We start from the raw sequence: 21,474 nt of genomic DNA on the forward strand, positions 1-21,474 counted from the left end.
TTTTCTATGGCAATTGATGCGTGAAAAACGCATTGCACTTGCAAGTGTCTCAGAGTGCGATGCGTTTTTGATGCGTCTCCATAGACTTGTATGGTGCGGTTTTCACGCGCGTCACTTGCAAAAGTAGAGCATGCCGAGATTTAAACGCGTGTTAAAAAAATGCAAGTCTGAAAAGACCCATTGGTTACAATGGGGGTCATTTACTAAGGGCCCGATTCGCGTTTTCCCGACGTGTTACCCGAATATTTCCGATTTGCGCCGCTTGTACATGAATTGCCCCGGGTTTTTGGCGCACGCGATCGGATTGTGGCGCATCGGGGCCGGCATGCGCGCGACAGAAATCGGGGGGGCGTGGCCGAACGAAAACCCGACGTATTCGGAAAAACCGCCGCATTTAAAAACCGAAAATGTGTCGCTTGGGGAGCGCTCACCTTCACCTTCTATGGGATGGTGCATTCCGGGGCGTTAAGATTATTTTCGGCGCTGCAGCGCCACCTGGTGGACGGCGGAGGAACTACCATCTTAAATCCCAGCCGGACCCGAATCCTGTGCAGAGAAGGCGCCGCTGGATCGCGAATGGGCCGGGTAAGTAAATGTGCCCCAATGGGTCAGAGTGTAATGCAAGTTCTGCGCATCAAAAGCACGCGCAGAAAACGCGCGTGAAAAACGCAAGTGTGAAAGGGGCCTAATACTCGAACGAGCATCACGCTCGGATGAGTATGCTCGCTCATCTCTAGTGCTGATCCATAGCATAAAGAGAACCCAAACCAGAATTTATGATTTCCTTATCTTCAAAATCTCATCAATTAGCTATACAGTAGATGACCCTCAATGATGGAACTGAAAAGTGCCCCTCATCCTGCAAAAAATAAGCCCCCGTATGTCCACATTACAAAGAAATATAAAATGTTATAGCCTGTACAATGTGACGGAGGAAATCTGCTCAGAATGCCGCTGCTTCCCATACGACACTCGGGAGACATGGGGAATCACACTTTGTGCAGAGTTTTAGCATTTAATCCTTTGTGAATGTTGCGTTTTTAGCCCAAAATTCATGTATTGTGTAAAAAATGACAGTTTGTCAATTTGTTTTAACCCCTGTGCTTGACAAACCTCTTACAGTAGGTTTTTCATACATTGCAGTTTGCGGTTTTTTTATCAGGGTCAGCTCCAGGTATCAGTAGGCCCCTGGGTGACAGAGCCTCAGTGGGCCCCTTTGCAGTGAACTCATGTGGCGGCAGAAATTACAACAGTCTCCTGTTACCTAAAATATTCCCCATTTTATCATCCCAAACACCCCTCATGGTTATTTGATAAAAGCCCCCCTTACACCCTATGGAGTCATTAGCTATAACCCCCTCCCCCACAGGTTCCTTATGTACAGCCTTATGTTGGCCCCCCCTAGCAGCTCTGGGCCCCAGCACTTGCCCAGGTATACCCAGTGCTGGCGCCAGCCCTGGTTTCTATAATGCGGTAATTTACAGGGTCTTACTATTATTTCGGCCTCTCAGGGCCATTCACACGTTGCGTTTTGGTTGCGTTTTCATTCCGTTTGTAACACATTACAACAGCTGAGGAGGGGTGATTTGCCTAATTACATTACTGTTTACATTTCTGTTTACAAAACACATCAAAAACGTGATGTAAAAGTATACGTTAACACATGCATTTTGTTAATGCGTACGTTAACAAATGTAAACGGTAATGTAATTAGGCAAATCACCTCTCCTCAGCTGTTGTAATGCGTTTCAAACGGAATGAAAACACAGGCCAAAACGCAACGTGTGAACGCGCCCTCAAAGTCATAAAGACGTGAAAGATCGCACTCAAAATTCTGAGCCCCGAAACATTCTAGAAAAATTAGAGGAGGCATAAAAAATCCTTCCGACATAAAGCAGACGTCCGGGAAATGTTAGTGATGGCGTTATTTGGGCGCTAGAAATATCTGCCTGAAAAGCAGAGAATTTAGAACTTTGCGAAGCAGAACGTGCGACAAGAAAACAATCTCAAAATCGCCTGGATATGTTAAAGGGGTTGTCCGAGTTTTAAAAAAAAAACTATATGTGGCCGGGAGCGGGCTGACTAAAACAATAAAGCTGTACTTACCTCCCGGTGCCCTCCTGTATCCAGCGCTGCTGTCGCTCCGGTCCGGGCGCCATGTAAACAAACATGGCCGCCGGAGCAGCGCTGGACTCAGTTCCGGCCGGACCCGACAACCCCTTTAAAGCTCCCCCAGAACGGTTATTTAAAAAAAATCAGGTTTGGTCCTGAAAGGGTTAAAAAACACTACACACAGAAGCCAAAAGGCAGATGGGAAATGGCCCTAAGGACGATGCCACACGTGGCGTTTTTGGTCCGTTTTTAAGCACTCCGTTAAAAAACGCATGCGTTTTTGACAGGTTTTACCAATTATCTTAATTAAAACTGGTCAAAAACATTTGCGTTTTCAATAACGCATTCATTTTTTTAACGGACTGCTTAAAAACGGACCAAAAACGGGTTCAAAACGCCACGTGTGCCATCACCCTAAGGGTGAAGACACACATGGCGTTTTTGGGCCGTTTTTACTAAGTGCGTTTTCAGATCGTTAAAAACGCATGCGTTAAAAAATGCGTCCGTTTTTTAAAAACGCATGCGTTTTTGTCCGTTTTTCATTGCGCAATTTCGGAAAAACGGACAAAAACGCATGCGTTTTTTAACGCATGCGTTTTTAACGATCTGAAAACGCACTTAGTAAAAACGGCCCAAAAACGGCCCAAAAACGCCACGTGTGCCATCACCCTAAGGGAGAAATATAATGAATGAGGCGGGATGGGGCGTCCGCGTTGACCCGCAGTGCTGACAGGGAGGGACTTGCCCGTTTGGTGGTGCGTTTCCATGTTATTGGTGACGCGCACCACGTGTTTTGTATTGTTTATACGCAGAACGCGTGGAGCTTGTTCCCGATGGAAACGCAACTGCAATTGGGCCGATCAAAAACCGCAACACAAACGCTGTGTGTGAACACGGCCAAGAGGTTTAAAGATGCAGATAACTATTGAAGAGACAAGAGGGGAGAAGGGTCTGGCAGAGGATGACTCCCCGTCACAACACATGCACGCCCGGCTGCGCACAGTGTATGTCTATGAGCTAGGAGTTGAGACGATTAAGTCGGTAAGTTTTTCTTTTTGTTTTTTAATTTTTGCTTACAAATTTGACCAAAATAAGTTTTACACAAAAAAAATTTCTAAGCGGTAAATAATGTATTATGACCGGAGCCCCGCCGTGACACGTGACCAGGGCCGGCCGCGGGGGATTGTGGGAGGAGCGAGGCATCGCCTCATGCCGTGACGTCACGTATATAAGAGCAGTCCTCCACTCCGTCCGCTCGCAGCTGTCACACAGAGAAGTCAGAGAGCCCTGCACATCACTGCCCGACAATAGTAAGACGCTGGACTGTATGTATGTGCTGAGATGTATAGTGTATGTACATAGTGTGCAGTGTGATGTATAGTGTGCAGTGTGATGTATGTATAGTGTGCAGTGTGATGTATAGTGTGTGTGCGCAGTGTGATGTATAGTGTGCAGTGTGATGTATGTATAGTGTGCAGTGTGATGTATAGTGTGTGTGTGCGCAGTGTGATGTATAGTGTGCAGTGTGGTGTGCAGTGTGTGTGTGTGTGTGTGTGTGTGCAGTATAGTGTGTGTGTGTGTGCAGTATAGTGTGTGTGTGTGTGTGTGTGTGCAGTATAGTGTGTGTGTGTGTGCAGTATAGTGTGTGTGTGTGTGCAGTATAGTGTGTGTGTGTGTGTGTGCAGTATAGTGTGTGTGTGTGTGTGTGCAGTATAGTGTGTGTGTGTGTGTGTGTGTGCAGTATAGTGTGTGTGTGTGTGTGTGTGTGTGTGCAGTATAGTGTGTGTGTGTGTGTGTGTGTGTGCAGTATAGTGTGTGTGTGTGTGTGTGTGCAGTATAGTGTGTGTGTGTGTGTGTGTGTGTGCAGTATAGTGTGTGTGTGTGTGTGTGTGTGTGCAGTATAGTGTGTGTGTGTGTGTGTGTGTGTGTGCAGTATAGTGTGTGTGTGTGTGTGTGTGTGTGCAGTATAGTGTGTGTGTGTGTGCAGTATAGTGTGTGTGTGTGTGCAGTATAGTGTGTGTGTGTGTGCAGTATAGTGTGTGTGTGTGTGTGTGTGTGCAGTATAGTGTGTGTGTGTGTGTGTGCAGTATAGTGTGTGTGTGTGTGTGTGTGCAGTATAGTGTGTGTGTGTGTGTGTGTGTGCAGTATAGTGTGTGTGTGTGTGTGCAGTATAGTGTGTGTGTGTGTGTGTGCAGTATAGTGTGTGTGTGTGTGTGCAGTATAGTGTGTGTGTGTGTGTGCAGTATAGTGTGTGTGTGTGTGTGCAGTATAGTGTGTGTGTGTGTGTGTGTGTGCAGTATAGTGTGTGTGTGTGTGTGTGTGCAGTATAGTGTGTGTGTGTGTGTGTGTGTGTGCAGTATAGTGTGTGTGTGTGTGTGTGTGCAGTATAGTGTGTGTGTGTGTGTGTGTGTGTGCAGTATAGTGTGTGTGTGTGTGTGTGCAGTATAGTGTGTGTGTGTGTGTGTGTGTGTGCAGTATAGTGTGTGTGTGTGTGTGTGCAGTATAGTGTGTGTGTGTGTGTGTGCAGTATAGTGTGTGTGTGTGTGTGTGCAGTATAGTGTGTGTGTGTGTGTGTGCAGTATAGTGTGTGTGTGCAGTATAGTGTGTGTGTGTGTGTGTGTGTGTGTGTGCAGTATAGTGTGTGTGTGTGTGCAGTATAGTGTGTGTGTGTGTGTGCAGTATAGTGTGTGTGTGTGTGTGTGCAGTATAGTGTGTGTGTGTGCAGTATAGTGTGTGTGTGTGCAGTATAGTGTGTGTGTGTGTGTGTGTGTGTGCAGTATAGTGTGTGTGTGTGTGTGTGTGTGTGTGCAGTATAGTGTGTGTGTGTGTGTGTGTGCAGTATAGTGTGTGTGTGTGTGTGTGCAGTATAGTGTGTGTGTGTGTGTGTGTGTGCAGTATAGTGTGTGTGTGTGTGTGTGCAGTATAGTGTGTGTGTGTGTGTGTGTGCAGTATAGTGTGTGTGTGTGTGTGTGTGCAGTATAGTGTGTGTGTGTGTGTGCAGTATAGTGTGTGTGTGTGTGCAGTATAGTGTGTGTGCAGTATAGTGTGTGTGTGTGTGTGTGTGTGTGCAGTATAGTGTGTGTGTGTGTGTGTGTGTGTGCAGTATAGTGTGTGTGTGTGTGTGTGTGTGCAGTATAGTGTGTGTGTGTGTGTGTGTGTGTGCAGTATAGTGTGTGTGTGTGTGTGTGTGCAGTATAGTGTGTGTGTGTGTGTGTGTGTGCAGTATAGTGTGTGTGTGTGTGTGTGTGTGCAGTATAGTGTGTGTGTGTGTGTGTGTGCAGTATAGTGTGTGTGTGTGTGTGTGTGTGTGCAGTATAGTGTGTGTGTGTGTGTGTGTGTGCAGTATAGTGTGTGTGTGTGTGTGTGTGTGTGCAGTATAGTGTGTGTGTGTGTGTGTGTGTGTGCAGTATAGTGTGTGTGTGTGTGTGTGTGTGTGCAGTATAGTGTGTGTGTGTGTGTGTGTGTGTGCAGTATAGTGTGTGTGTGTGTGTGTGTGTGTGCAGTATAGTGTGTGTGTGTGTGTGTGTGTGTGCAGTATAGTGTGTGTGTGTGTGTGTGTGCAGTATAGTGTGTGTGTGTGTGTGTGTGTGCAGTATAGTGTGTGTGTGTGTGTGCAGTATAGTGTGTGTGTGTGTGCAGTATAGTGTGTGTGTGTGTGTGTGCAGTATAGTGTGTGTGTGTGTGTGTGTGCAGTATAGTGTGTGTGTGTGTGTGTGTGCAGTATAGTGTGTGTGTGTGTGTGTGTGCAGTATAGTGTGTGTGTGTGTGTGTGCAGTATAGTGTGTGTGTGTGTGTGTGTGCAGTATAGTGTGTGTGTGTGTGTGTGTGTGTGTGCAGTATAGTGTGTGTGTGTGTGTGTGTGTGTGCAGTATAGTGTGTGTGTGTGTGTGTGTGCAGTATAGTGTGTGTGTGTGTGTGTGCAGTATAGTGTGTGTGTGTGTGTGTGTGTGTGCAGTATAGTGTGTGTGTGTGTGCAGTATAGTGTGTGTGTGTGCAGTCTAGTGTGTGTGCAGTCTAGTGTGTGTGCAGTCTAGTGTGTGTGCAGTATAGTGTGTGTGTGTGTGTGTGTGTGTGTGTGTGTGCAGTATAGTGTGTGTGTGTGTGTGCAGTATAGTGTGTGTGTGTGTGTGCAGTATAGTGTGTGTGTGTGTGTGTGCAGTATAGTGTGTGTGTGTGTGTGCAGTATAGTGTGTGTGTGTGTGTGCAGTATAGTGTGTGTGTGTGTGTGTGTGTGTGTGCAGTATAGTGTGTGTGTGTGTGTGCAGTATAGTGTGTGTGCAGTATAGTGTGTGTGCAGTATAGTGTGTGTGTGTGTGTGTGCAGTATAGTGTGTGTGTGTGTGTGCAGTATAGTGTGTGTGTGTGTGTGTGTGTGTGCAGTATAGTGTGTGTGTGTGTGTGTGTGTGTGTGTGTGCAGTATAGTGTGTGTGTGTGTGTGTGTGTGCAGTATAGTGTGTGTGTGTGTGTGTGTGTGTGCAGTATAGTGTGTGTGTGTGTGTGTGTGTGTGCAGTATAGTGTGTGTGTGTGTGTGTGTGTGTGCAGTATAGTGTGTGTGTGTGTGTGTGTGCAGTATAGTGTGTGTGTGTGTGTGTGTGTGCAGTATAGTGTGTGTGTGTGTGTGTGTGTGCAGTATAGTGTGTGTGTGTGTGTGTGTGCAGTATAGTGTGTGTGTGTGTGTGTGTGTGTGCAGTATAGTGTGTGTGTGTGTGTGTGTGTGCAGTATAGTGTGTGTGTGTGTGTGTGTGTGTGCAGTATAGTGTGTGTGTGTGTGTGTGTGTGTGCAGTATAGTGTGTGTGTGTGTGTGTGTGTGTGCAGTATAGTGTGTGTGTGTGTGTGTGTGTGTGCAGTATAGTGTGTGTGTGTGTGTGTGTGTGTGCAGTATAGTGTGTGTGTGTGTGTGTGTGTGTGCAGTATAGTGTGTGTGTGTGTGTGTGTGTGTGCAGTATAGTGTGTGTGTGTGTGTGTGTGCAGTATAGTGTGTGTGTGTGTGTGTGTGTGCAGTATAGTGTGTGTGTGTGTGTGCAGTATAGTGTGTGTGTGTGTGCAGTATAGTGTGTGTGTGTGTGTGTGCAGTATAGTGTGTGTGTGTGTGTGTGTGCAGTATAGTGTGTGTGTGTGTGTGTGTGCAGTATAGTGTGTGTGTGTGTGTGTGTGCAGTATAGTGTGTGTGTGTGTGTGTGCAGTATAGTGTGTGTGTGTGTGTGTGTGCAGTATAGTGTGTGTGTGTGTGTGTGTGTGTGTGCAGTATAGTGTGTGTGTGTGTGTGTGTGTGTGCAGTATAGTGTGTGTGTGTGTGTGTGTGCAGTATAGTGTGTGTGTGTGTGTGTGCAGTATAGTGTGTGTGTGTGTGTGTGTGTGTGCAGTATAGTGTGTGTGTGTGTGCAGTATAGTGTGTGTGTGTGCAGTCTAGTGTGTGTGCAGTCTAGTGTGTGTGCAGTCTAGTGTGTGTGCAGTATAGTGTGTGTGTGTGTGTGTGTGTGTGTGTGTGTGCAGTATAGTGTGTGTGTGTGTGTGCAGTATAGTGTGTGTGTGTGTGTGCAGTATAGTGTGTGTGTGTGTGTGTGCAGTATAGTGTGTGTGTGTGTGTGCAGTATAGTGTGTGTGTGTGTGTGCAGTATAGTGTGTGTGTGTGTGTGTGTGTGTGTGCAGTATAGTGTGTGTGTGTGTGTGCAGTATAGTGTGTGTGCAGTATAGTGTGTGTGCAGTATAGTGTGTGTGTGTGTGTGTGCAGTATAGTGTGTGTGTGTGTGTGCAGTATAGTGTGTGTGTGTGTGTGTGTGTGTGCAGTATAGTGTGTGTGTGTGTGTGTGTGTGTGTGTGTGCAGTATAGTGTGTGTGTGTGTGTGTGTGTGCAGTATAGTGTGTGTGTGTGTGTGTGTGTGTGTGTGTGTGTGCAGTATAGTGTGTGTGTGTGTGTGTGTGTGTGCAGTCTAGTGTGTGTGCAGTCTAGTGTGTGTGCAGTCTAGTGTGTGTGCAGTCTAGTGTGTGTGCAGTCTAGTGTGTGTGTGTGTGTGTGTGTGCAGTATAGTGTGTGTGTGTGTGTGCAGTATAGTGTGTGTGTGTGTGTGCAGTATAGTGTGTGTGTGTGTGTGCAGTATAGTGTGTGTGTGCAGTATAGTGTGTGTGTGTGTGTGTGTGTGCAGTATAGTGTGTGTGTGTGTGTGTGTGCAGTATAGTGTGTGTGTGTGTGTGTGCAGTATAGTGTGTGTGTGTGTGTGTGTGCAGTATAGTGTGTGTGTGTGTGTGTGTGCAGTATAGTGTGTGTGTGTGTGCAGTATAGTGTGTGTGTGTGTGTGTGTGTGTGCAGTATAGTGTGTGTGTGTGTGCAGTATAGTGTGTGTGTGTGTGCAGTATAGTGTGTGTGTGTGTGTGTGTATAGTGTGTGTGTGTGTAGTATAGTGTGGTGTATAGTGTGTGTGTGTGTGTGCAGTGTGGTGTATAGTGTGTGTGTGTGTGCAGTGTGATGTATAGTGTGTGTGTGTCTGTGTAGTGGAGCGGTCTCTTATCTCAGACCTTTGGTCTCCCGGCTGTTTGCAGAGGTTATCTATCAGTGTTACCTGCGGCCTCTTATCTGTCTGTGACCCTCGGGGCAGAGGTCACACTATGACTGCGCCTGTGTAATGTCTGGGGACCTTATAGTAATGATGTAGTTTGTTTGCGTTCCTGGTGCTGTCACATCTGCCCCTATGTACTTTATCTGTGATGTGTGGTCCTGCTCCCAGGTAGGGTGCGGCCCCTATAGACTTGTACATGTGACTATATACATATCCATAGGGGAAGCTATAGGTGTCCATGAGCAGCCCCGGCATTAAGTCAAAGGTTCACTTTTTACAGCTGAAGGCCTAATCCTGCTATAATATGGCGCTTCCTTCCTGCCCTGGTACAGGGGCCTCTATAGGGGAAGATGGCAGACGTGCTCCTCCTATACATTGTGTAACATAACCCAGAAGCTGGGGGCAGGACTTGTCCTCTGGACCTTGTGGTAAGGTCATGGGTGTCATAGTGCCCATAGGAGGCCCTGTACTGGCGGGTGCTGTCCTCTACCTGGAGGGGAGGGTCTCGTCATCACAAAAATGACACCCAATGCTCCTTTACGAGCCTTCCTAATGACCAGGTCACTGCCGGATGCAATGAATAGTCGTGACTTGTGCACCCATGACCCGGTCATTTCACATTGGGGCTCATTTACTAAGGGCTCCGCAGCCGCACTTACATCGGGTTTCCCAAATTTTTCCGTTTTGCGCCAAATTCCGCTGGGATTTTGGCACAATCGTGCCGGCTTTCATGCCACAGAAATCGGGGGGTGGGGGTTGGCGTGGCCACCGGACAACCCCATGGATTCAAAAAAACTGCGGAATTTAAAAAACGAATTGTGTTGCAAGATCAAGCACTCACATGCACCAGGAAGAAGGTGAACTCCGGAGGACCTCGGCGCAGCTTAGTGAATCGCCGGAAGACCCGAATCCTCATCGGAGAACGCACCGCTGGATCGCGACTGGACCGGGTAAGTAAATGTGCCCCATTGTGCTTAATAATCAGCCTGGCACTGCCCCGGGCGCTGACCGTCCAGGTGGTGGCTGCACATGGGCCTGCAGGCGGCCGTCCTCCATGCTATACCCCGGTGTAATGTGGGAGCCTTGGCAGGGATAGAATATTAGGACATAACCAGTAACACGGCTCTCTTCTCCTTCTTCCTTCTGTAGTGCCTGAATACACCATCATCTACTTCAATGTCAGAGGTAAGTGCACACTTTGCTGATGTTTGCAGATGGCGGCGTCTCCCTCCGATTGCCTTTCGGATCTTCCTTATTGGTACAGAGACCGGATGTTGTGTGAAGGGCTCAGAGGTTTGTTAGAGAACATTGGTGAACAAACAGCATCGTGAAAACTTATGAAGCAGACGGCTCGGGGATGAGCCGCGTTCACACGATCAGTTTTTTCAGCCGCGGCTTTTGAGGTGTGGGTCGTTGAGAGCCGCTGCTGCTCTTGTATTGTGAATTCTCCTGGCACCGGCCCATGATTAATGAGCCCTAATTCTTCTGTGATTTATCGCTACACGTGACTTGCTATCTACTGCCTCTCGTGTGACTATGGATTGGTGCGTGAAATATCCGTCTATTGTTGCAGTTTCCTGTGTGAATAGAGGCGCCACGTGCCACTCACATAAAATATCCATAAAATACATTTGTTTATGGCTGTAATGTTAAAAGAAAAAAAAATCAGGTAGAGTTCAGGGGGTGTGAATACTTTGACAACCCACTGTTAATGTAATTCACGGTTTTACTTAGGGACCTGTTGTGGTGGCGCAGGGTCCTGCAGCTACTGCACCACCATAGAGATCAGCCATGAAGACTCTTGCCCGAGCCCTGTGCTTTCTTTAAAGGGAACCTGTGACCAGGGACCTCATTTTCACTAGAGACAGGTTGCAGAAGCCCATGACAACTGCAGTGTAGTTCCAGGGGTTGGGTTTTTGTTTGGATGCTTTTCATTAAAACAACATATGACTTGTCTGTGCTGCAGACTCCTCAGCTCTCAGCCTCCACCTTTTTGCTCCTGTACAGCTTCTCCCTTCTGCGCCTGCACAGCCTGGTGAGCGGACATCAGTGGGGCAGGGTGGAGCTGTACAGGAGCACAAAAGTGGGGGCTGAGAAATGAGCAGCACAGACAAGCCACATGTTGCTTTTTGAAAAGCATCCAAACCAAAGCCCAACCCCTGGGACTACACAGAGGATTCTGTCAGGGTACAAGGTAAGTTATAACACACAATTATATTGTAATGCAAATGATTAGAGAAGGCAGATGTGCACTGCAGGTGTGATGGGCTTCTGTAACCTGTCTTTCGTGAAAATGAGCTCCCTGGTGACGGGTTCCCTTTAAGCAGCTGATGAGGGGGTCCTCAGATTAGTAAACTTGTCCTGAGTGTCCTTGCCTGTGGTTGTTTGTCTTGTGGGCTGTTTTATACTGCTGATGTCCTCGTCAGGTCGCTGTGAAGCTATGCGGATGCTCCTGGCTGACCAGGGATTAGACTGGAAGGAGGACGTGGTCACGTTTGACGCGTGGTTTCAGGGAGATCTGAAGCGTGATACGGTAAGATGAACCCCTGGCCGTTGTGTTCTGCTCTTGCCATGGATGGGCTTCTTCCATTGCTTTCTTCTGACCGGAGCTTCTTTCCCTTTGCAGGTGTTTGGCCAGCTCCCAGCATTCAAAGATGGAGACGTCACTCTGTACCAGTCCAATGCCATCCTGCGCCACCTTGCCAGGAATCACGGTACGATTGTTTGAGTTGTTGTATTTGGCGAGACCTTGTGCTTGGACTTGCCCTGATCATTCTGTGTTCTACGGCTGCACTTTAGGTCTCTATGGAAAAACCCCATGCGAGGCCACCAAAATAGACATGGTTAACGATGGCGTGGAAGATCTCCGGGTGAAATACTTACGGATGATCTACCAGAACTACGTGAGTAGAACCCAGGAATGTGATGAGGACGTGTCACACGCTTTACTGTGGATTTACACGTGGCTTTCTTTCCTTAGGATAACGGCAAAGACGACTACATTAAGGCTCTGCCCACCGAGCTTGGTCACTTTGAACGTCTGCTGGCAGCCAACAATGGAGGGAAGGGGTTTGTGGTTGGAGATCAGGTGAGGACATGTGTATATAGATGTGTTATACTGATCATATATTATTATTAATGTGCCAACTGGAATACAGAACCTAATGGAGAGCCTTCATATAGAGGCACAAGGATCTGACCCAAGGCGCTGGTGTTGTGGTACCGGCGCTATAGTAAGTCCATAGTTCAATAGGATATGGGTCCTAACCTGCACTTTATCAGAACGGTGAGCATGAGTGTGCGGGTTACAGTGAGTAGACACAAGGAAACTTTAACTTATTACCTTAGGATACTGATGGGTAAGTAGGAAGGTACACCGGCTGTGGCTTTAAAGGAAATCTACCACCAGGAAGGAGGACTGTAAACCAAGTAGACTTACATGCAAGTATGTGCCTCCTCATGCAGGACCCTCGTCTTTACAACAAAAAAAAATTATGCAAATGAGCCTGTCTCAAATACCTGGTATGGTTCATTTGCATAATTTGTTAAGCCTTTTTTTGTAAATACAAGGGCGTAAGAAGAGTATATGCTGTCACAGGGGGAGCACCTACTGGCATGTAAGTGTGCTTGCCATACAGTCATGCCTCCTGGTGGAAGATGTCCTTGTACGCAGCTGGGATTTAAAGAGGACCTGTCACCTAAATTTTTGGTACTAGGAGAAGTTACTAAAGTAAGCAGCTCCTAGTGCTCGATCAAACGCCGCAGTGTTAGAGTGATAGCGTTACCGGAAACCTCCGGTAACGCTATCAAACACTGCGGCGGGGTACAATGTAATCATCGGACTGCTTGCAAAGCGGTCCGATGTATTCATGAGGGGGCGGTCCGAGGCGCTGCCTCTTCCCCGGACCGCCCCTAGCCACGCCCCAACCCCGCCCCCTCAACAATACGTTGTACAGCTTTGCGAGCTGTCCGACAATTACATTGTACCCCACCGCAGGTTTCCGGTAACGCTATCACTCTAACACTGCGGCGTTTGTTCAAGCACTAGGAGCCGCTTTCTTTAGTAACATCTCCTAGTGCCGATAAATTGGGTGACAGGTCCTCTTTTATCTCCTACAAGTGGGGATCAGGCTTCGCCCCAGTGGCAGAACGAATGTAAGAGGGCAGGATCAGACTACATATTTCTGTTTGTAGTCTGTTACCTTGGAAACCGTGTGACATACAGCATTGGCGATCTAATAATATCCTGATAGTTGGGATGTTCATGAGAAATAACCGCAATCTCCTCTTATTTTATAGATTTCTTTTGTTGATTATAACTTGGTGGACCTTCTCCGCACCCATCTTGTCCTGGCTCCAGACTGCCTCTCGGGCTTCCCCCTCCTCTCTGCCTACGTCAGCCGCATTAGTAGCCGCCCTAAAATTGAAGCCTTTCTCAACACTGATGCCCACAAGAGCCGACCCATCAACGGCAATGGGAAGCAGTGAGCAGAGAGATGGCCACCACCCTGAAGTCCGTAGTGTTGGAGCTGCGGATGATTTCTCGTGTCGCTTGGAGAGGACGTATCGGCACCAGTGATCACTCCGCCGCTCCCCTTCTTATGCTAGATCCTCTAGGGCACAACTATACTGTGAATAGTGTCAACTAAATTCAGGTTTTCTTGGCCTTTTTGAAGTAAAAAGTACATTTTGATTTAAAAAAAAACGTTGTTGTATTTTGGTCCAGACACTCGTATTGTAACTGCGTATAATCTGCAGCCATTGGAGGCTACACATTGGGCCTTGAGTGCAATCAGAGAAAACCTTCTCCGTGTGTACACAACCATATATACGGCCCCATGCATTCCAATGGGCAATATGGCCACCCGTTTACATGGCCGCTGTACCGTAAGCGAGCCGTATAACAATATAGAGCATGTCCGATTTTTCCATCGTATTTCTGTTTCGTACGGCCCATAGAAGTCAATGGGAACGTATAAAATACGGGCTAAGGGCTCATACACACAACCGTATGGTCTTTTCTGCTCTGTATTCTGGCTGTAAATACAGGACGTATTGTACCATATCCATATAACATACAGTAGTCGGGCAGATGATGGATGGCTGACAGAATGCCCCTCCCACTGGTTCTGGATACAGCAGGTATATACGGCAGCATACGGGGCAGAAATTGTTGCTCTGTGCCGAAAATTAAATAATGATGAGGTAGTGGTGCCCAGAGGGGACGTGGTGTTATGGTAGCACACACTGAGCCTGCGCCAACCTCTTGGGGTGATGCAAGTCCGTAATGACCAAGTCAGACACAGTAATAACCTAAATAAAGTGTAATCTTTACCATTGGATAAGACAGGCTCCTCCCTCTGGTTCAGAGGCTGGTCCTGGGAAACCACTCCCTCAGAAGATTCTAGATTGGGGGGGTGAGCACTTAACTTTCTCATGGGGGCCACATGACGATTGGTTTTTGAGAGCCGGACTCCGCTCTACCCAATACCTATATAATGTATTCAGTATATTGTATTGAATACAGTGTATTATATTATCCCTACAGAAAAACTGTATACAACACAATGATTCAATGAAAATATGGACAAGCGAATTGCATAATTTTTAATGACTGGGAGGGAGCTCCAATTTTTAAGCAATCTCATTTAGGCCGTATGTGCCCGGGCCTGCACAGGAAGGTCATGTGACCAAAAGTCTTGCAACTGTACAGTTATAGCATAGAGCAAACAAGTCCATCACAAGTTAATACGTTTTTCAATTCCGCAAACACCTTTACGATACGTTTTGTAAACCTAAGGGCTAACCATGTAATTGGGCGAATCGCCTCTCCTCAGCTCTTCTAAATGTCATGTTCCTCCTTGGCTATGGTGAGAGGAGTAGTAGTAATAAGCTCAATGAAATGGCTGCAAGGAAGTTCTGCAGCAGTCGCCTTGGTCTACACCGTTGCTATTCGCAGCCGTGTCTTCTGAACGTCCTCATACCGGTGTTTGTATCCGCACTGATGAGGCCAAACGTTGTTATTGTCTGTAGCGATCAGATCCACTTGCTCATAAATAAAGGGGTCTGCATTTTTGGGTCACACAGAATGTAGTTTTGCCATGGAGTATCCGGTAGCATCATGCGACACTCGCGTAAGACACACAACACGTGTCATTGTCTTACCTCTTCCTCCATTGACTGGCAAAATAATTCACTGTCATAGAGGCTTATAGCAGGAAAGAGAGATGTCTGGTGCAAGGTCAAAAGAAACGGGGCCCGTTCCCCGGATCTTTTGGCCGGAGCCCTGGATTTCCCCAGGTACCTGGGCGTTCCTCCCCACTCTCCTCAGGACACAGATCGTGATGAGAATTTGCATTGCTGCTTTCCCCTGCAGGTCCTGTAGCCTCCCGGAGAATATTACTACCTGGAGGCTGCAGGACCTGTGATGTTGTCGTCATCACATGACCTGCAGGGGGAAGCGGTGCACAGAGCTGCATTATCTCACTAGTCAGGGGGAGAACATGGGGGTAATTGTGTGGGAACATGACCTGGGGCTTGCAGTGCGGGGCACGTTCTTATGTGGCACTAGGACGGGCCTCAGTTTGATATCATATGTGTGAAACGCATGCGATCGGTAATGAGCACTTGTACTTGGTGTCTTGTATTTTATAAATCCAAGGTATCTATGTGAACGCGGCCTTACAGTATTTGGGGAGAGTGTTAGGGGCACCAGCAGGATAACACTGTCTGGGACATTGAGGAACATAAGATAAGGAGAAGATGGAGGACGAGTCACCTGCAGGCACCGGGTTCCTCCTGTGTTTCTGTAGCTGTATATAAGTAAAGTTATTATTGGCAGAGCCACATGTGAGGGGGTTATATACAGCAGCGGCCATTACTGTAAGGGCGTTACACATGCATTGGGTCCCCAAACTCTTGGAGTAATGGACTTTCATTTACATCTGAGCCAGAAGGGTTTCATAGAGCAATGCACAATACTGGGGGGAGTAGCTGGTAACAGACTTTATATACAGGTCAGCGCATGTGGCACAGAGTCTCATGCAGTACACAAGTTGAGGGATGCACATTTGGAGTTAGCACAGGGGCTCCTAGGGGTGTCCCACAGAGCCCTTCAGGATCATTAGCACAATTTTAAAAGGTTTTAGAAGAAAGGAGGTGAGAGATGCAACAGTCACGGTGCCTGGGGCTATGAGTAATGTTCCTGGGATATTGTGATGGATTTCCTTTAATGGGATGAAATAAATTTCAGTAACTAATATTTAAACATTTACAAACACATCTTCCATCACCTTTCCTGATGGCAGACCGTCCATACTTACAGGCTGGTCCTTGTGCAAAGTCGCTGTCCCCATTTTTCTGACGTCATGCAATGCTCGGATGATTCTAAAAACACTATAAACCTATGGAAAGGAGCCGGACGCGCTGCGGCTACGTCACTGGATTGGTTCTTGGCTCCACCGCGTGATAATGTATCCACACGCACGCCCCCCACTCTCTCCATTTCAGCCTGGTCCTGCCCACCTATTTGTAGAAAGCCATCAACGTCACGATTGTTGGGCGGGACCCCGGTTGGGGGCGTGCATACATTATCACATGGTGGAGCCAAGAACCAATTCGGTGATGTAGCCCCCGCCTCATTTCTATATTTTTATAGTGTTTTAGAAGTATCCAACAGTGGCTCAGTGGTTAGCATTACAGCCTTACAGCGCTGGGGTCCTGAGTTCAAGTCCCACCCAGGCCAACATCTGCAAAGAGTTTGTATGTTCTCTCCGGGTTTGCGTGGGTTTCCTCCGGGTCCTCGGATTTCCTCCCACACTCCGAAACATACTACAAGGGTGTTTTGATTGTGGGCCCCATTGGGGACAGGGACTGATTTTGCACGTTGCGCTATATAAATAAAGAATTATTATTATTTGCATTACTATAGAAGGACCAGCATGTCATTTGGGACAGTCTGCCATCAGGAAATACGATGCGACGTCTCCTTTTGTAATGTAAAAGATTGGAAGAAAAATTAAAAAGTTACTATTTTGGAAGCAGCAAAAAAAATAAATAAAAAATCCTCTGAACTTTCCTGCCCCTTATTCGGACCCCTGCACTTCTGTAATCTCTCAGTCTTCAGGTCATGGGTCGTGGAGAATAGGCCGGACCGGTTCCACGGGATATTTGTGCTCAGTCATCGCTCGTCAGACTTCTCGGCAGCGTTGTGGACTCAGCGTGAGTGTGCTAAAGTCTGAAAGAAGGAGGGAATTCATGTCATCCCTGCAGAACATCACAACAGCCGAGGATGAGGAAATCTAGGTGAAGCCTGATCTGCATTGGTTTTGATTGGAGATTTCCTATCTCCTAAAAATAAATAAGTAAATAAAGATCAGAGGGTTGAAGCAGGAGTCCAAAATTCCATTGAAATTAATGTCAATTTCATGTCATCCGTCAGGTTCTGTTATGTTCTGTTTAGTTGACGATAAAGATGACGGTGGCTGCTGTATGGAGTAACACAAGCGGAACATTGAAGATAACGGGAGACGGATAGAAAGTGTCAGTTTTTACAATCAGTTATAACATCTGGTTCTTTTTAGATAGAGAGATGGTTAAGATAGAAGATAGATAGATAGATATGGGATAGATAGGTAGATATGAGATAGATAGATGATAGATAGATAGATAGATAGATAGATAGATAGATAGATAGATAGATAGATAGGAGATAGATAGATATGGGATAGATAGGTAGATATGAGATAGATAGATAGATGATAGATAGATAGATAGATAGATAGATAGATAGATAGATAGATAGATAGATAGATAGGAGATAGATAGATAGGAGATAGATAGATAGATAGGAGATAGATAGGAGATAGATATGGGATAGATAGGTAGATATGAGATAGATAGATGATAGATAGATAGATAGATAGATAGATAGATAGGAGATAGATAGATATGAGATAGATAGATATGAGATAGATAGATAGATATGAGATCGATAGATAGATAGATAATAGATAGATAGATAGATAGATAGATATGAGATAGATAGATAGAGATCGATAGATAGAGATAGATAGATAGATAGAGATCGATATGAGATCGATAGATAGATATGAGATAGATAGATAGATAGATAGATAGGAGATAGATAGATAGATATGAGATAGATAGGAGATAGATAGATAGATAGATAGATAGATATGAGATCGATAGATAGATCAATAGATAGATATGAGATAGATAGATAGGAGATAGATAGATAGATAGATAGATAGATAGATAATAGATAGATAGGAGATCGATAGATAGATATGAGATAGATAGATAGATAGATATGGGATAGATAGATAGATAGATAGATAGATAGGAGTGAGATAAATAGATAGAAAAATTAAAACAATTCAGCTGCACCAGTTAAGAAAAATTAGATTTTTAGATAGATGATAGATAGATATGAGATCGATAGATAGAGATCGATAGATAGATAGATAGAGATCGATATGAGATCGATAGATAGATATGAGATAGATAGATAGGAGATAGATAGATATGAGATCGATAGATAGATAGATAGATAGATAGATAATAGGTAGATATGAGATAGATAGATAGATAGATAGATATGAGATAGATAGATAGATAGATAGATAGATATGAGATAGATAGATATGAGATAGATAGATAGATAGATATGAGATCGATAGATTGATCAATAGATAGATAGATAGATAGATAGATAGATATGAGATAGATAGGAGATAGATAGATATGAGATAGATAGATATGAGATCGATAGATTGATCAATAGATAGATAGATAGATAATAGATAGATATGAGATAGATAGATATGAGATAGATAGATAGATATGAGATAGATAGATAGATATGAGATCGATAGATAGATATGAGATAGATAGATAGATAGATATATAGATATGAGATCGATAGATAGATATGATATAGATAGATATGAGATAGATAGATAGATAGATAGATAGATAGATATGAGATCGATAGATAGATAGATATGAGATCGATAGATAGGAGATAGATGGATAGATAATAGATAGATAGGAGTGAGATAGATAGATAGAAAAATTAAAACAATTCAGCTGCACCAGTTAATAAAAATTTGATTTTTAGATAGATATGAGATAGATATGAGATAGATAGGAGATAGATAGATAGATAGATATGAGATCGATAGATAGATATGAGATAGATAGATAGATAGATAGATAGATAGATATGAGATAGATAGGAGATAGATAGATAGATAGGAGATAGATAGATATGAGATCGATAGATAGATATGAGATAGATGGATGGATAGATATGAGATAGATAGATATGAGATAGATAGATATGAGATAGATAGAGAAAAAGAAAAATTAAAACAATTCAGCTGCACCAGTTAAGAAAAAAATCGGGTGCTCAACCTTCAGGTTTGTTAAATCCTTTCACATATAAAAATCAAAAAATGGTGGCACTCCAAGTTCTTGTGAAAAAGGAATTCTTTTTATTCCAAAAGTGCTACGTTTCAGCTCCCATATCTGGAGCCACTTTTGATAGATAGATAGATAGATAGATAGATAGATAGATAGGGTTTAGGAAGAGGCAGCACTCCAAAAGGTAATTTCAAAAAAGTGGGGTGTCTTTATTCCATAAGCGACGTTTCAGCTCCTTACGAGCCTTTTTCAAGCATGGTGAAAGGAGGCCAGCAATCAAACATATAAAGGCCTGCTATGCATTTCATTGGTCCACATGGACCGTGTGTGCATACATAATAATACAAGTGTTACATCATATGATATATACTAGTGTTAACATAAGATCAATATCACAGTTAAACAGTGAAAATACATAGTGAAGAGTGAGATAATTCATTGTGAAATCTTACACCTAAGTAAATGACAACCAATCGGCTACCGGATCCTCCCCATCTCGGCACGTTCATTCATAAATTCCTCATTGATTGTATCTCCAGCTGAGTGAGGGCGCGGAGTTTGTCTCCCACTACCAGAGAGAGGGAGTGTTCTGGACTTAATTCCCCAGAGTGGGCGGAGGAACAATGTGTGCTGTAAACATGCCCGAATGATACAAGAATTGGCGCATGTGCGCTAGGCCTCTATGCATCGGCGGCCATCTTGGAAGAGGGTAAATAGTGCTTAGGACCAAGTCCGGTGCCCATGTGTCAAATTAGTGAAGCAAAGGGAACCGTGGTTCCCATGGAAACCGAGGTAAACAGCATTCTGCCTCTCCTGGATCCCGGTGCATGTGGGTGGACCTGGGTAGTTAAATCACCGCCCTGGTACCCTTGCACGGACTCACGGGCCTTGAGATGGCGCAATCAGTGAGACTGTCGCCTTCCTTACTCGGTGTCCTCCCGGTCCCTACGGAGATGTGGCATCGCTGTACAAACCACCTCGGATCCGATGACTGGGTTATCATACGAGGTCCTGTATAGCACATGTGGACAAAAAGTAAAAAAATGTCAGAGAATTGGCATGTGGCACAGTATAAAAAAATGAAATCAAATAGTGCACGAGACTTGAGGGGATCTTGATCCTGGCCGATAAAGGTTGTCTGTTCATTTTCATTCTAAGAAGCAAGAGAACAGAGAGAGTAAAAAAATAAATCAAACAAATACATAACGAAAAAAATGTTGTTATATAGCTTGCCACAGGAGTATTAACTCCTTACCAGCATCACACTATAGGTCGGAATGCAGGAGCTGAAACGTCGCTTATGGAATAAAGACACCCCACTTTTTTGAAATTACCTTTTGGAGTGCTGCCTCTTCCTAAACCTTACATTGCAGTCCCCCTGCCTGGGGACTTACGGACTTGCACCCACCGGAGTTGCTGTGCTGCTCTAAACTTTCCTTTTTCTAGATAGATAGATAGATAGATAATAAGATAGATAATAAGATAGATAGATAGATAGATAGATAGATAGATAGATAGATAATAAGATAGATAATAAGATAGATAGATAGATAGATAGATAGATAGATAGATAGATAGATAGATAGATAGATAGATAGATAGATAGATAGACTCACCGGCCACTTTATTAGGTACACCATGCTAGTAACGGGTTGGACCCCCTTTTGCCTTCAGAACTGCCTCAATTCTTCGTGGCATAGATACAACAAGGTGCTGGAAGCTCCTCAGAGATTTTGCTCCATAGTGACACGATGGCATCACACAGTTGCCGCAGATTTGTCGGCTGCACATCCATGATGCGAATCTCCCGTTCCACCACATCCCAAAGATGCTCCATTGGATTGGGATCTGGTGACTGTGGAGCCATTTGTGTCCAGTGACCTCATTGTCATGTTCAAGAAACCAGTCTGAGATGATTCCAGCTTTATGACATGGCGCATTATCCTGCTGAAAGTAGCCATCAGATGTTACAGGGTACATTGTGCTCATAAAGGGATGGACATGGTCAGCAACAATACTCAGGTAGGCAAATATTCCCCACACCATGACACCACCACCAGCAGCCTGAGCCGCTGATACAAGGCAGGATGGATCCATGACACCACCACCACCAGCCTGAGCCGCTGATACAAGGCAGGATGGATCCATGCTTTCATGTTGTTGACGCCAAATTCTGACCCTACCATCCGAATGTCGCAGCAGAAATCGAGACTCATCAGACCAGGCAACGTTTTTCCAATCTTCTACTGTCCAATTTTGATGAGCTTGTGCAAATTGTAGCCTCAGTTTCCTGTTCTTAGCTGAAAGGAGTGGCACCCGGTGTGCTCTTCTGCTGCTGTAGCCCATCTGCCTCAAAGTTC

The 21,474-nt window shown here is 45.3% G+C and overlaps 1 protein-coding gene across 1 annotated transcript; it reads left to right on the forward strand.

Annotated features, from left to right (window-relative positions):
- Nucleotides 1-3,282: 3,282 nt before the first annotated feature.
- Nucleotides 3,283-13,358, forward strand: GSTP1 (glutathione S-transferase pi 1). The gene is made up of 7 exons (XM_072130431.1): nt 3,283-3,422; nt 9,818-9,853; nt 11,095-11,201; nt 11,295-11,382; nt 11,468-11,571; nt 11,649-11,756; nt 12,968-13,358. Coding segments are annotated over exons 1-7 (633 nt in total). The 5' UTR covers nt 3,283-3,421; the 3' UTR covers nt 13,157-13,358.
- The last annotated feature ends 8,116 nt before the right edge of the window (nt 13,359-21,474 follow it).

This window comes from Engystomops pustulosus, chromosome 11 (assembly GCF_040894005.1).
Source record: "Engystomops pustulosus chromosome 11, aEngPut4.maternal, whole genome shotgun sequence".
In the NCBI taxonomy this organism is placed as follows: domain Eukaryota; kingdom Metazoa; phylum Chordata; class Amphibia; order Anura; family Leptodactylidae; genus Engystomops; species Engystomops pustulosus.